The following is a 16,033-nucleotide window of genomic DNA, read 5'->3' as shown; positions in this document are numbered from 1 at the left end:
AGAATCCTTAGACATGACACCAAAAACATAACCCCCAAAAAATGGAAAAGAAAAAAAAAGGTAAAATTACATCTCATCAAAGTTAAATACTTTCACTCTGCAAAAAAAACTGTTAAGAGGATGAAAAGACAAGCTACAAACTGGGAGAAGATATTTGCAAATCATATACCTAACAAAGAATATAAATTTTGGTTTTGATAAATATACTTTAGTTATGTAAGATGTTCTACTAGGCAAAGTTGAGTATTTTTACAACTTCTTGTGAGTCTATCATTAGTTCAAAACAAAAAAGATCAATTAAGGGAATTCCCTGGCAGTCCAGCGGTTAGGACTCTGTGCTTCCACTGCAGGGGGCACGGGTTTGATCCCTGGTCAGGGAACTAAGATCCCGCATGCCATGTGGCGTGGCAAAAAAAAAGAAAAAGAATAAAAAAAGACATAGGTAGTTTTACCTACCAGACTGCCTATTTTTCCACATCTTTGACCGATATTCTAAGCATATTCTAATACAATGCTAATCGGGGTGTAACTGATGAAACTTTTCTACAGGGCAACTTGGCTGAACCAGTCGAGCTCTTAGAATGTACAAACATTTGACTAAGGAATTCCATTTCTGGAATTTTTCCTAAGAAAGTAATCAGAGATATATACAAAAATCTGCAGACAATGATTTCATTTTTCATAGTTGCTTATAATAGTGAAAAATTAGGAAAAACCTAAATATTGGAAACAAGTATAGTTTATACTACATAGTTAGTATATTTTGATATACCTAGAATATAGAATACAGTGTAGCCATAAGAAATTAAGCCATAGAAGAATATTTATTGACATGGGAAAATGTTAACAATATACTTCTATATGAAATATGCAGGATAGAAAACAGTATATACAGTTTAGTACCATTTTTATGGAAAGAAAAATAGTCATATATACAAAATCATGCATAGGAAAAAAATAGAAGGACGTACATACCAAATGTTAATAATGGTTATCTCTAGACAGTGGAATTATAGGTGACTATACAATTTCTGCAATAAATTTTGCCTGCCTTCAAGCAGTATCTGCTTCATGCTATTCTTTCTTGGTTGTGATTAGTTTGATATAATGTCTCTTCAAATAGGTATATATCAAATGTTTCATGATATATACCTCCAAATCATACTGCTATTCCCATTACTTGCTACTTTTTAAGAGCAAGTAGCAAGATGCTACTTGCTCTTACAAACTGGCATATGGAGAATATTTCTAACTAACACAATATACTATCAAATATGCCACAGCATAGATCTGGCTATGGAAAATTATTATTTGGAGAATTTGAAAACCTTCTAATCAAGAGAAATTTTAAATAGACAAAAAGATACTATAACTAGTTAGGGGTCCATAATGAAGAGTGTAAAATAACTCACGTTCCAGAATTGGAGACTTTTGGGTCTCTCCTTTTTACTATCTGACTTTGGGCAAAGGATATTAGGTTTTTTTAGGCTGGAAAATGTGGTTAATAAAAGGAAGAAGCAAAAATATTTTTTTTAATGAGGGAAAATGGGATCAGAGATAAAAAGGTTTTCTATAAAGACCTAAACATATGTTAGATAAAACAGCTAAAAGGGAATTCAAATTTGGTGTTGCAGAAAAATTAACTCACATTCATTTTTCTGTAGCAGCAATTCTTACTGTTTTATATCTTCTTTCACAGGTTTTGATATGCCAAAATTGTGAAATTATTTTAATGTTAATTAATGGTCTTTAAGTTCTTTAATTATTTTAACAGTTAATACATAAAACATACTTAATTTTTTCATGGACTCTGAGGTAAGTGTTTTAAATAAATATAGGTTACTACAATTAAACACACAACAAATACAGATTTTACTTCTCAGAATCCATCCTAGTGTAAAGCTGTTTACTAGATTCTTATTAAAAATACCAAGTTAGGATGTTAGATCTCTTAAAGGTAAAGCATCAGAGAATAGAAAAAAAATCTGTGTCCACTCTTCTCTGATGTTTTCCATGCTCCAGCACCATCCCAAATTGCTTCCTTATTTCTGTTCCCTCTCTCTGGAAGGGAATCTCAAGTAAATCTGTGACCAATCAATAATTTTTAATAATTGTTTGCAATCATTATGTAAAAGGGAACAGTTAATGACTTATATCTCATGGATAAATTTATTGTCTAGATGCCTAGAGGTAAACTGCACAACTTGCAGATGAAAGAAGAAACTTTTATAAAGCACTGATGAAAGCACGATGGAAAAAAAGAGGGATTTTCTCTGTTTTTCCAATCAAAGATTTGCTCCTTCTCCCCACAAAGTCATGGAGTTGAGAAAGATAGCTGGAGGAGTGTGGATGGGAAATGTGCATCCCATTTACAGAACTACACAACACACTCTCACCTTACACCAATGGTGTTCTGCCACCTCTACCCCATTCCATAAATGTTCCCTTAACCATAGCACAGCTTCTGGCATAGTTCTAATTTCTCAATGAAGATCACAAGAAAGTACTTCCAGGTTGTTAAAAGAAACCAGAATATTACACTAACACATTTTGGCAGTGGGAGGAGACTACTGGCACACCATATTTATTGCTTAACAGTACAAGAATTAAACAAAAAAAGTAGAGACTAGAATATCACTTTTTGAAATTTCACAATCACCAATTCGCGACAGAAACTGAGGCATAACACTTATGCTAACGAATCTGTTAGATGAATTATCACTTCAGCACATAACTGCAGATGGATACTCCTGGATTTTCACTTAATCCATCACTCCATGAGCGCTATAATATGAAAGATGACATACTTATGAACTAAAATCACAAGAAGAAACTCTCTAAGATCAATCTTCAGTAAGCCATACGGAACAGTAAAGAGCAGTAAAAGGTAATATTCATTTAACAGAACGAGAATCCCAATGACAAGAAATCAGGTATTTATATTCCTCTAGAGACACTTCTTCCCCACCTAACAAAGGCACTTGACATGTAATGAAATGCACAGTTAATTCAGGTACTGCCCTGGGCAACTGTTACCTTCCTAAAATTGTATGAAGTGGTGATTAAGTTCAAATTAATCCTTCTGAATCAGCCTGAAACACTCATGAAAATATCACAAGTTCTCTATTTTTGGCAGATGATATAGCCAAAGAAGAAAACATAATATTGGTGTCCCCAATGAATTGGCTGACTTGAACAGTCCAGGATTCTCTCTCTGCACAACATATTCCTTGATGACTGTGGAATTTGTATATGATTATAGGCAAATTAACCTTTCATACAGTTTCAGGTATTAATGTTCACTCCTCTTCTTGTCTTTTCTTACTTTTTTGTTCTTTCCCAAAGTCTTAGATGATTCCTCCTGAAAAAGACATAAATCAATGTAGTATCTGCCTACATTTATATGAAGGTACTAGCTTAGGACTCTTAAATCTAGTCATATAGAATATGTATAATAGTGAAAGTATAATTACTTCCATATGTACCATCTTTCTGTTTTACAGGGCTCTTTCATTTATAGTCTATTTTAATATTTCCAAAACAATCAAGGATAATCAAAGAAAATACTCATTTATCTCAGTTATCTAACAGATTTATGTTTGAGTAATTTCAATATTATTTATGTTTATTTTTTTAATTATTTTTTTTTGTGTGTGTACTTTTCTTTTTTGGCCACACCGTGCAGCCTGTGGGATCTTACTTCCCTCACCAGGGACTGAACCCATGCCTCCTGCAGTGGAAGTGCAAAGTCCTAACCACTGGACAGCCAGGGAGTTCCTCTCGATACTATTTAATCCGTTGTTCATTTACCAAAGTAAGGCAGCAAAGTTTAAATAAAATAGATATGAACATATCTGAAATACAAGACAAAAAAACTCGAAGTATAAAGGAAGAAGCATCTAAAGGCATGCCAGGGGAAAGGGGATACACTTTGACACCAACAGAGAATGTTAGAATTTTATAGATGTTTAAAGACTATCCAGTTCACTGTAGCATTAGCTATAAACTTCTACGGGTCTCAGTTTTAGGGAGTAGAAACGAACTGGTCTTTAAGGTTTTTATAAAACTCCATGAATCTACAAAATTAAGGATTGAAGAGATGAAGTGATCCTCCCAAGGTCACACAACTGATCAATCACACTGTTCTGACTAAAACCTAAGCTTCCAGTTTCCTAGTCCAAAGGTTTTTCTAATGCACCTCACTCGTTCTGCTTCACTCTTAATTTTCTTTCTCTTTTTTCTTTTTAAATTTCACAGGCAGTGGTGAGAAACTCTCTAGATATAATATCAGTAACCACTTACCGGTGAACTTGTGTAGTTCTTCTCCACTAGAATGTTTCTGGCACAGTTGTTGATATGTTTGAAGCGATCTGGTCCTAGCAAAATCCCTCCATACCAGCGTGATACCACCACCATGACATTTCTCACATTCAAAATCTGTTATTTTCAGAAGCATAATTACATACAAATATAGACAGGTACAGATGTGAGTTTTAAAGGAAAATGAAAAAACCCATACATAAAATTGCACATAAAATTTCCCCGACTTTAATGGCAGAACCATGAGTAAGCAGAGTGCGATTTATAACAATTCAGGGGACAGAATGTTAGAATGAGAAGGGAATTTGGAAAACAAACACTGTGCTCCACAGTGTCCTTGAATTGCAAACTTGGGGACCACCAGGCAGAGTGAAGGGGAGATCATGCAGTGGGGTTCCAGTTCTTGGTGACTTCAACCAGAATAGCTTAGCTTAGGCAGTTTTTTACCCCTAGGTCAAACAGCAACACAAAACCTGCTTCTGGGGCCTCCCTGGTGGCGCAGTGGTTAAGAGTCCGCCTGCCGATGCAGGGGATACGGGTTCGTGCCCCGGTCTGGGAGGATCCCATATGCCGCGGAGCGGCTGGGCCCGTGGGCCATGGCCGTTGGGCCTGCGCGTCCGGAGCCTGTGCTCCGCAACGGGAGAGGCCGCGGCGGTGAGAGGCCCACATACCGCAAAAAGAAAAAAAAAAAAAATTAAAAAAAAAAAAAAAAAAAAAAAAAAAACCTGCTTCTGAACAAAACAGCTAGAGATAACTGGGACTGCATGGGTAATCACTAGCGCCTACCAGTAAGGTCTTCCTCAGTTTGACATTTGTCAAATGCTGCCCTTAACGTGAAGCCCACCAGTCTACAGGCCTGACCCCCACAGAGTTCCTATCAAGGAAAGGGCCTGGTTAGAAAACAAACCTCCACATAAAATAGCAGAAGAAACTACAGCAACTACCTTAGGAAAAAAACAATCCATTCTTAAAATTAATGAACAATCAATGATCACCAGACAGATGAAGAAAATCCAGCAGCATGAAAGAGGAAGGACAAGATAAACAAACTAAAATGGACCAGGAAAAATTTAAGGAAGAAAACATCTAAAAAAAGAAACTCTAATTAGTATACTCAGAAAAATTTTAGAAGATATTGTATCCATAAAAGCAGAACAGCACACTATGAAAAGGGAAAAAGAGGGCTTCCCTGGTGGCGCAGTGGTTGAGAGTCTGCCTGTCGATGCAGGGCACACGGGTTCGTGCCCTGGTCTGGGAAGATCCTACATGCCGCGGAGCGGATAGGCCCGTAAGCCATGGCCGCTGAGGCCTGTGCATCCGGAGCGTGTGCTCCGGAACGGGAGAGGCCACATCAGTGAGAGGCCCGTGTACCGCAAAAAAAAAAAAAAAAAAAGGGAAAAAGAGAACAAGAAAGAACTCTCGAAAATTAAATACATGGTTGCTAAAAAAAAATTTTAATTTGATAGAAATTTTGGAAGACAGTCAAGAAAATGTCTTAGAACATAAGGCAATGAGATGGACAACTTAATAAAAAAAGAAACATTCTGGATCTACCCAGAAGTCCAATATCCAACTAACAGGAGTTCTGCAAAGACAGAACAGAGAAAATAGAGGAGAGGAAATTGTCATGAAACAAAAAGGGTAAGTTTTTCCAGAGCTGAAGATAATCCTCTATTGTCTACGACTGAAAGAGCTTGAAAGCACAGCACTCGTTATTAACCTTTTGCTTTCTGCCCCACATCCAGCGGTTAAGATTATCTATCGGTGTTTAAAAACTAACTACTAATAAAACCAAATCATCTCATGTTATATAGGCTAACTGATTTACTTATTCCTAAATGGAATTTAGGAATGAATTTTGTTGAGAAATTTTATGGTTCATAGAACAGGATTAACAGGGTTTAACTCACACTTACCTCCATGAGGTGGAGAAGACGCCCCCCAGCTGCTGTTTCCCCGTCATCCTCACAGTCCTGTAAGAAGGTCTGTTTATCCTCACAATATATTCTAGAAATACACATGACAGTGTTACACTTTAAAACCTTGAAATATTGTATTCAATAATAAAAGTTACTCCTTCATATTTGTTGCCATCAATTTACTTCCAAAATCAGCATACTTGTTTTAAAAAAATCTTTCTTGAACTATAAATTAGCTATATTTTCACTGATGATTTCCTATCCAGTATGCTTCACTTTTTATATTTTGGAAAGCTAGGAATCAAGGGTACCTCCTTTAAATCAGAAATGCTACAATTATGGGAAGGTGAGTTTACACATCTGACACTTCCTCCATTTCATTTAATCTTGAAGCTGAGATTATAGAGAATAGTCACTAAAAAACGTTTACTGAGAATAAACTGTATATAAGCATTATAGGCACATAATAGGTGCTATGAAATGGTATAAAAGAAATAAGTGGTGTACTCCTGTCATCAAAGAGCCTAAACTCCAGTGAAAGAGAAAAAAAGTATATAAAAAAGATGGAGGTGATAAAACCAACATTAAATTTTATACTTTCCTAACATCTTATTCTAGCCGCCAAGCATTTATCTATCTTCCCCATTCTAAGAATTATAAGATTTATTTTTCTCTGTAACTTCCCCATGGATAGTTATCAATATCAGAGATAAATCATGGTATTTTTACCCATTTAAATTATCTAGAAAGTTAGCATGGGCTACATTGTAGATGAATAAGCTTGGCAAATAAGTGTGAGTTATAAAAAGAAAACAGTGCCAGTTAAGGTATGCCATCTAGTGTATTTTTTAGGCCCCTACAAATGGTACCATCTAGGACTAGGCAAATATAGCAAAGATATCTTTCCAGTTATGGTGATAAAAAGCCAAATACTACCTTATCTATACACCTAAGTCAATTATATTAATTGTATTATAGCAATCCTATTCATTCATTCATCTTTCCATCCACCAAACCATCTATTCATTCATTCACTCAGTATATATTTACTGCCCACCTACTATGTCCAAGCTCTACTATTATTTAGAGTTGGCCCCATTTGAAGAAAAGAAAGTTAGTACTATTAAACAAAATTTTATATGGCAAATTTAAGGCAAAAAGGATTCCGGGGTTGAATTTATAGAACAAATGAAGAAATCTGACTATATAAATCAGTACTGTTAGGTTTAAAAAAAAAAAGGAAATACCATGGACATTTTCACTAACCCTTTCCTCACATGCCAGGAAGATAATGATGCAGCATCCGATAGCTGTGTGTACCAGTAGCCTGAAGAGTGCCCCATAACTCCAAAGCAGGAACACAGCCCCAGAACCAGGAAGTAACCTTAAAAGGACCCTAAGCATTCAAAATACACAACACAAAGTCCATGTACCAAATAAAGGTTATTTCTTTAACTCCCAGTGGAGTCCTTCAAGCCTCCACTTTATGCCTTTTTATTGTTATCTGACACACAATTCTGACAAGCTAAGCTCCTTCATTCCCAAGCATCAATTATATAAGGGGGTGAGTTGGAGGGGCTGCTACATGCAGTCATGCTGACATCTGTAAGAAGTGACAGGTGATCACCCATTAATAAGCAAAAATACTCAAGTACTTAAAAAAACAAAAATATGGGGCCTGAAATAGAGTATCCAGCACATTATTTAACTTTTGATAACTTAAGATCAATATCATGTCCAGCAACTGTTGAAGGTGCAGCCAACATGGCCATGTAGGAATAAGATAGAGATAAATGAAATTAGATTCTCAAATTCAGCTCTACCACTTAATGACTACATGATCTTGAAAAAGTTAACCTTTTTACAGTGGCACAGTTGCTGAAATAATTAGATTTAACTTATGTAAAGCACATGACACAGAGTAGGCCCTCAACAAACACGTGGGACAAATGAATAGTACCTATTAATACTTTTACAGCACATTCTAATCACTGAGACCAAGCACAGTCTAATCCCTCATTTTTATACTGATGACCCTAACTCACCAAGAAAAAAACCAAAATTCTGTGTAGTGATACTCTAATAAGTAGGGAATTATATAATAAATAGTTTCTTTGGTAAGATTGAGCCCTTAAAGGGATGTGACTTAGTAATATTAAAAACTCACCTATCCAAAGTGATAAATTTTTTTGAGATTTTTGAGTTTTAGATAGCCTAGATTTTACAAATAGTCTGAATCACATTTTAAATTTGCACCAAATTCCTATGTCTATATTCTGATTTATTTTAGTACTAAACTATGTTCTGTAAGTCTGTACTAATTTGCATATTTAAAAAATATACCCTTCATTTCTTTACTAACAAATCAGCAGATTTCTATAAAGCCTTCATACTCAAAACTAAAAGACATGTAGTGAAAGAAGCAGTCTTAATTCACTGCATAAACTGGTTTAAAGAAAAACGTTAGAAAAAATTTGGCAGTATGTATCAAGAGTTTCAAAAATGTTCATACTTTTTGATAATTCTACTTCTAGGAATCTATTCTTTTTTCCTTTTTAATTATACTTCTGTTTCATTTCAAAAAACAATATGAAACAACCAGAACCTATCCTGAGGAAATAATGCAAAAGTACACAAAGATGTTCACGGGACTATTCTTTATAATACTTAGAAAAAATGAAAAACTTGGGCTTCCCTGGTGGCGCAGTGGTTGAGAGTCTGCCTGCCAATGCAGGGGACGCGGGTTCGCGCCCCGGTCCGGGAAGATCCCGCATGCCGCAGAGCGGCTGGGCCTGTGAGCCATGGCCGCTGAGCCTGCGCGTCCAGAGCCTGTGCTCCGCAACGGGAGAGGCCACAACAGTGAGAGAGAGGCCCGCGTACCGCAAAGAAAAAAAAAAAAAATGAAAAACTAAAACAAAAAGGAAATGTTTAAATAAATTGTGGTATGGAGCCTCAAACAAATATTATACAGCCATTAAAATAATGTTTATAAAGCAATTATAACAACATGGAAAAATGCTTTTGTTACATTAAGGAAAAATTTTGATACTAGAATAAAGCATTGAAAAGAATCAAAAAGAAAATATTTCACAATATCAGTTACACTTAATGGCAGAAAATGGTTAACTTTTCCTCTGATTCTTTTTTCTGCCATTTCCAAATATTCCACACATGATTATTACTTTTACAGTGGAAAAAAAACACATAATAGTTGTTGTTGTTTTTTTTTTTTTTTTTTTTTTTTTTTTTTTTTTTTGGCGATACGCGGGCCTCTCACTGTTGTGGCCTCTCCCGTTGTGGAGCACAGGCTCCGGACGCGCAGGCTCAGCGGCCATGGCTCACGGGCCCAGCCGCTCCGCGGCATGTGGGATCTTCCCAGACCGGGGCACGAACCCATGTCCCCTGCATCGGCAGGCGGATTCTCAACCACTGCGCCACCAGGGAAGCCCCCATAGTTGTTGTTTTTTAAAATCATGCATCAGTTTTCCCCATTTTTTTTTTAATATTTATTTATTTGGTTGCGCTGGGTCTTAGTTGTGGCAGGCGAACTCTCAGTTGCGGCATGCATGTGGGATCTAGTTCCCTGAGCAGGGATTGAACCCAGGCCCCTTGCATTGGGAGCGCAGAGTCTTAACCACTGTGCCACCAGGGAAGTCCAATTTTTTACCAATTGCACATTCCTAAAATTGTGATGATCACTTACCGGTATGCATAGATGTTGTGGGTGGCACTAGCAATTTTCTTATTCTCATACAATTTGGCAAGAACCATTTTCACCTTAAAAACAGCAGTAATGTAAATAAACTAATATATACTTTTTATTTGCTCTGTAAATAAATGCTAAAAAAACCTTAAAGCATATTGATATTACATACTATTGTAGTGAAATTAACAAGAGTTATTTAAAGATTCAACTACATTCTGAAAAAGCCATTTCCAAAGTTTTCTCCCATTTTAGGGGCAAAAACTGGTTCTCTAATTGGTACAAAAATGATAGACCTGGTATTTTTGACCACCAGTTATCAACAAATATCTGAGCAGTAACCATGTCCAAGGTACTCGTATATAAGAAATTTTCCCCATACTGTATAGAGAAATTTAAACAAAAATATAAGAATTTCTAGAAATGAGTTCTGAAAACTTACCAAAGTGACAGGTACAGAATAAGGGTATGTTCCAAATGTTATAAAACCAAAACTCTCTCTGGGAGTCAAATAAGGTTCATAGAGGAGGTAACAAGAGCCAGGTCTTGAAAGATAAGTGACAGTTCTGCATCAAAATGGAAGAGCGGGGTGGGGCAAGAAGAAGCCGTTCCACTTAGAGGAAACAGCATGTACAAACGTACCAGATTTAGTAAGCAGAAATAAACGATGCTTAGTTAAATTGGAACTTCATATAAACCACAAATTTTTTTATTATAAGTATGGCCTATGCAATAATGTTTATCTGAAATTCCAATTTTAGCTAGCTATTCTGTACTTTATCTGTCAACCTTAGCAGGGACATAAAAGAGAAAGGTTCAGGAAGTGACCAATAGTTTTATGTAGCTCTACCTTAGAGTATGAATGAGATGACAGAAGATGTATCAGAATGATTAAAGTAGGGTCTTATCACAAAAGGCCTTGTATAATGTGTTTAGATTTTTTCCTTGTAGCCAATGGAAATCAGCGAAGATTACTGGGTATGTGGGGGAGGAGTGACACGTGCTCAGATCTTTTAGAAAGGTAGTTGGCAAGGGGCATAGAAGAAATACTGGAGGTAAGGAAGACTAAGCTGGAGATACAGAGACCAATTTGGATCAGAAATTGTGCAATCTTGTGCTTCTCAGACTCCCAGATTCCTGATCAATAAAGTAGACACTGACCTCTCAGATTTATTTCAGCTCTCACAAATTATGATCCTGTAAGTCTAAGTGACTATAATCAGAAATGGAAAAAGGATCCAGTATGGAGAGATTCAGAATGCAATGTCTAAGGAGGACCCTGGCAACAAGATTATGAGCAATGGCCAAGGGCAAAATAGGGTTCCTGAGAGAAAAGCCCAGAAGCTTGCACCAAAATCTGTTATTTTGACCACAAATCAATGAAGGAAAGAAATTCCTCTTCCAGAGACTAAAAGAGAGTGAAAAGGCAGCCTGGTGCAAAAAACTGTATTCCTATAGGTCAGGGCTTTAGAAGAATTTGAGAGACCAAAGGGAAGAGACCAATGCTTAAAACCTGTGGTAAGCTAGTAAGACTTTTCTGGTTAATTTAACTTTATAGGTGTACTGAAATTGTCTCTTACATTAATAAAGTTTAGGCTAGATTATAGCAGCAAGGAAGAAGAAAATGATTCTGCTGAAAAGAGACTGAGAAAGACAAAGACCTAGGAATACTATTTTTGACTGAAGATTTTCCCATATAATATCCTTTGGTGGATATCAGGCCACCCAAAATCAGGAAGCAGAAAGGAAAAGGAATTCAGATTAGGAAGACTGGTCTCAACCAGTCTGTCCACTGTCCCCTTACTTGGGCAACAATAGAACAGGCTAGGTTTTATAGAACTCCCACATGATAAGACAAATAATTTTTCAACAAGCTATTGATATATTTTTTTTTTTTTTTTTTTTTTTTTTTTTTTTTTTTTTTGCGGTATGCGGGCCTCTCACTGTTGCGGCCTCTCCCGTTGCGGAGCACAGGCTCCGGACGCGCAGGCCCAGCGGCCATGGCTCACGGGCCCAGCCGCTCCGCGGCATATGGGATCCTCCCAGACCGGGGCACGAACCCGTATCCCCTGCATCGGCAGGCGGACTCTCAACCACTGCGCCACCAGGGAGGCCCAAGCTATTGATATTAAACATCATAATTTTCTACACCACCACAATGGGTTTTTCTTCTTTGAAAATTCATTGGAGAGTTAAGCCGTAATCAGAGTCTGGATACAATTTTGAAAGCAGTGATAAACAGAAACAAATATTCCATGATTCCCAATAATTTGGAGTAGAAAATTAGCAAATAATTTTTATCTTGCATGAAAATTAAACATAATAGTAAAAACAAAGATATTATTGCAAAACCATTTGCTTGAATTACTTTGGTAAAACAACATCAAAGTGAACTGGACACAGTAAGTTTACCTGTTTGGGACAAACTACTGGAGCCAAGTGTGCCTGAAAAGTACTTCTTCGGTCTGTGATAGGAATGCCATGATCAATCGGAGGTAGTTCTTCTATTTCTATAAATTTAAAGAATTATATTACTTTTATTTTTAAAATTCTTACATTCAAATACTGAAAAATTGGCAATGGTATAGTGGGGGGAGTTGGGAAAGAGATGTAAATTATATGGCAAATCAACTCAAATAACAAATACTGGTTGTCTATTAAAATTAAATTATAATTTTAAGTAAAAAGTTTCCTAATATATTGTACATTAACATAAAACTACTTGACTTATAAATGATTTTCACCTGCTAAGGTCACCCAGTGGTAATGGTAGGTTGGGACTCAAATCCTGGACTTGTTTCAGTTGTGTAAGTTGGTATAACATCTAATTTTTAAGAGTACAAAGGGGTCCTGAGACCAAAAAGATTGACAGCTGCTAATATGGAGTGTTTATTCATTTTACTGCTGATGGACCTCTGGGTTGGGAAATCTATGACTTTATTTTGTATAGCTGTAATATAATGTCTTCTGCTAATAAAACTGTTCCTACGTCATAGGATTGAATTGAATGTATCAATAGTACACCAAGTTGGTATTCCATCAAGTACTGTGATTTCCAGTTATTCTGCCTTTTAAACAAGTTTAAGAACCATTAATTTTACCCTTAACTTAGATGAGAAACTTACCAACCATCCTAGCTGCTGCACCTGCCTCATTTAGGATGAAAAGTTATTCAGAAAAAAAGAATTTAATTTTTTTCTATTTCTATTCACTGATCTGTTGAATCTTACCAAGTCAGTTTGCTTTATAAGTGATGAAACACTTCAAGTAACATGTGTAAAAATATTTCTGGAGCACTTTAAATAACTTGCCAAAAAATCACTGCACTGGTTTGTGGCAGGACATGGCGAGAAGCCACGTTTACGCAGGATGTTCTTCCTTCCCCCAGCAGTGTTCTCTTCTTGAACAGACTGTGACCTCTGTGCTAGTACACTACTAAGGCCAATAGGAACTGGATACGATTTATTATGACTATGATTTTCACTCTTTTTCTTTTAATAGTGGATCTTCTTTCCCAAAAGACATCCTATGCCAAATCTGCAAATATGTGTATGAATAAAATGGGAGCTACTTAGAGTGAAACAGCAGCAGGTATCCTGAGTGTTCTTCCCCACTCATTCACGGCTTCTTTGTCCCCTTCCACTAATACTGAGACACTATGCAAGAACTTTAAATTTTCATTTACTGTTTAAAAGCTACTGTATAATGGCATAGGGAACTCCCTATCTTCAAAGAGAATGAACATTCCCTCTTGTCTATCATGTTTTTGTAAGAGACTTGAGGAAACTAACTGTATCATTCAGAATTTTAAAGTACTAAAATGGAACATACTTTCTGATAGAAATATAGAGCTGATTTATCACATCAACCTATCCATAAGCTGAATACTACTTTATCATGGAAGAAATTTGCTTAAGCAAAAACTAAAATCCTAAAGGCATTTCACTAGCTTTAATTCAGTGGTTGTACCTTCAATTATTGTACTTATATTTGTGAGCAAAGACTAAAATTTAACTCTGAGCTATCAGACAGCTAAGGATTTCAAAGTAAAAACATAAAAGCAGGATGTGAACTGAAAACATTAACACAGCTTTTCTTAGTTTCAGTTTCTCTCACCACTAATTCAAAACTCTAGATAAATAGCAAAAAAAAAAAAAAAAGAAAAAAGTAAATTCTATTTTTTTCCTCACCATTCTGATATACCTAGCAAACACCAAAATGGCCAGGAGACAGGAAAAAAATAACCCAATTCTCTACAAATTAATAAGAATTTCCTAAAATGTGAGTTTACTAAATTTCTATACCATTCCAAATGGTATAGAAATTCCAGTCATAATGCTACCATCCTGCTTTCCTCAAAATAAACTAATAACATTATACCTGTTCGATTTTCACTGACATCAAAATCCAATGCTTTAACTGGATTTTCTGGTTGACATGCTAAAATGAGATCATCTTCACATTCAATATCTTCCTCTTCAGTTTTCTTCTTTACGTCTGGGCCTATGTGGATATGAGACATGATGAGTGATCATAAGACAGTAAGAAATTACACTTAAAAAACCATTAGTCTTGGTCTCTAAACACCAGTCTTCAACAGAAGGAACCAGGGCTCCTACAAGAAGTGGTTGACTCCAGGGTTGGGACAAGGAAAATACAAGATGAGCCTGGAATATCTTGTGATTCCAGAGAGTAAAGAAATGTTCAAAAAACAATGGAAACTTATAAAAAGAACACAGGAGCCTACCTGAGAGCTCTCCTAAAGGCCAAACCTGGAACAATTTGAGCAACAAAATAATGACAGTATGGAATTTTAACTCACGAAATAAAATGAGTTCATACTAATATAAGTAATCAAAGAAATAAATGTGGAAAAGAGACATCTTGTTCTCAGAATAGAATTCCAATTAATCATAGCAAGAAGGAAATGAAAATCACCATACTGTTACAACACCATATTGTTTACAAATACTGTTGATAAGATACACTAATGGATACTAAAATCAGTAGGTTAAAGTTTAAGGAGGAATAGGGTATTAGCATAGCTTCAAAGTATCTCCCCCAAGATACTTATCAACTACAAAGGGAAAGACAGTAACTGATAATTTTATATGTCAATCTGGCTAGGCCATGGTACACAGATATTTGGTCAAACACTATTCTAGGTGTTTCTGTAAAGGTATTTCTTGGATGGAATTCACATTCAAATCAGCTGACTTTGGGTAAAGCAGATTTCCCTCCATAATGCAAGTGAGACTCCAGTTAAGACCTTAAAAGAAAAAGGACTGACCTCCCCAGAGGAGGAGGGAATTCTGCCAACATACAGCCTTCAGACAAGTCCTTCACACTTGCAGTATCATTCCTTCCCTAGGTCTCCAGGCTGTCAGCCTACCTTGCAGAGTTTGGACTTGCTAGCATCCATAATCTCATGAGCCAATTCCTTAAAATCAATCAATCTCTCTCCCTCTCCCCCTCCCTCCCTCCTTCTCCCCCCCACCAACCATTCCTTCCCTCCTCCTCTCTCTTTATAACACACACACACACACACACACACACACACACACACACACACACACATCTTATTGGTCTGTTTCTCTGGAGAATGCTTGATTAATACAGTAACTTTACAGTGGAAACATTTGGAAGATACCACCTTAACCAAGGGATCAAGGTAAATATCACCAATAATAAAGCATATTGATATCATTAGCTCCTTGATATAATACACTGTGAAGGATACAATTTCATTTCTGTGATATTCTTGCCAAAATGCCTAATCTTACTCCAATCATGAGAAAACAATGGACAAATTCAAATTGAGGGACATTCCACAAAATAGTGTCAGGTCATGAAAGGTCAAAAAAGTGAAGGAAAGACTGGGGAACTATTTATAGACTAAAAGGGAGTAAGGAGAAATAACAACTAAATGCAACAAAGAATCCTAGATAGGATTCTAGAACAGCAGAAAGAACATTAGTGGAAAACTCAGTGAAATCTGAATAAGCTCTTTATTTTTATTTTTTTAAATATTTTTAATGTTTAATTTTTATTTTTTTGCTGTACACGGGCCTCTCACTGTTGTGGCCTCTCC

At 36.3% G+C, this 16,033-nt stretch overlaps 1 protein-coding gene across 3 annotated transcripts in view; it reads right to left on the bottom strand.

Moving 5' to 3' along the window:
• Nucleotides 1-907: 907 nt before the first annotated feature.
• The window catches only part of IMPACT (impact RWD domain protein), a 28,813-nt gene continuing 13,687 nt past the window's right edge, over nt 908-16,033 (bottom strand). Inside the window, exons 5-10 of one of the 3 annotated variants that reach the window (XM_060119448.1) lie at nt 14,323-14,445; nt 12,355-12,452; nt 9,943-10,016; nt 6,237-6,327; nt 4,303-4,437; nt 908-3,361 (exon numbers count right to left, since the gene is read on the bottom strand). In XM_060119448.1, coding sequence (XP_059975431.1) covers nt 3,293-3,361; nt 4,303-4,437; nt 6,237-6,327; nt 9,943-10,016; nt 12,355-12,452; nt 14,323-14,445 — 590 coding nt within the window. In that variant the 3' untranslated portion in view covers nt 908-3,292. Of the gene's footprint in view, nt 3,362-4,302; nt 4,438-6,236; nt 6,328-7,505; nt 7,636-9,942; nt 10,017-12,354; nt 12,453-14,322; nt 14,446-16,033 lie in introns of those variants that run through there. The other 2 variants (XM_060119447.1, XM_060119449.1) reach the window with 2 other exon arrangements.

This window comes from Mesoplodon densirostris, chromosome 15 (genome assembly GCF_025265405.1).
Source record: "Mesoplodon densirostris isolate mMesDen1 chromosome 15, mMesDen1 primary haplotype, whole genome shotgun sequence".
In the NCBI taxonomy this organism is placed as follows: domain Eukaryota; kingdom Metazoa; phylum Chordata; class Mammalia; order Artiodactyla; family Ziphiidae; genus Mesoplodon; species Mesoplodon densirostris.
This window is presented reverse-complemented; position numbering and strand designations above follow the sequence as displayed.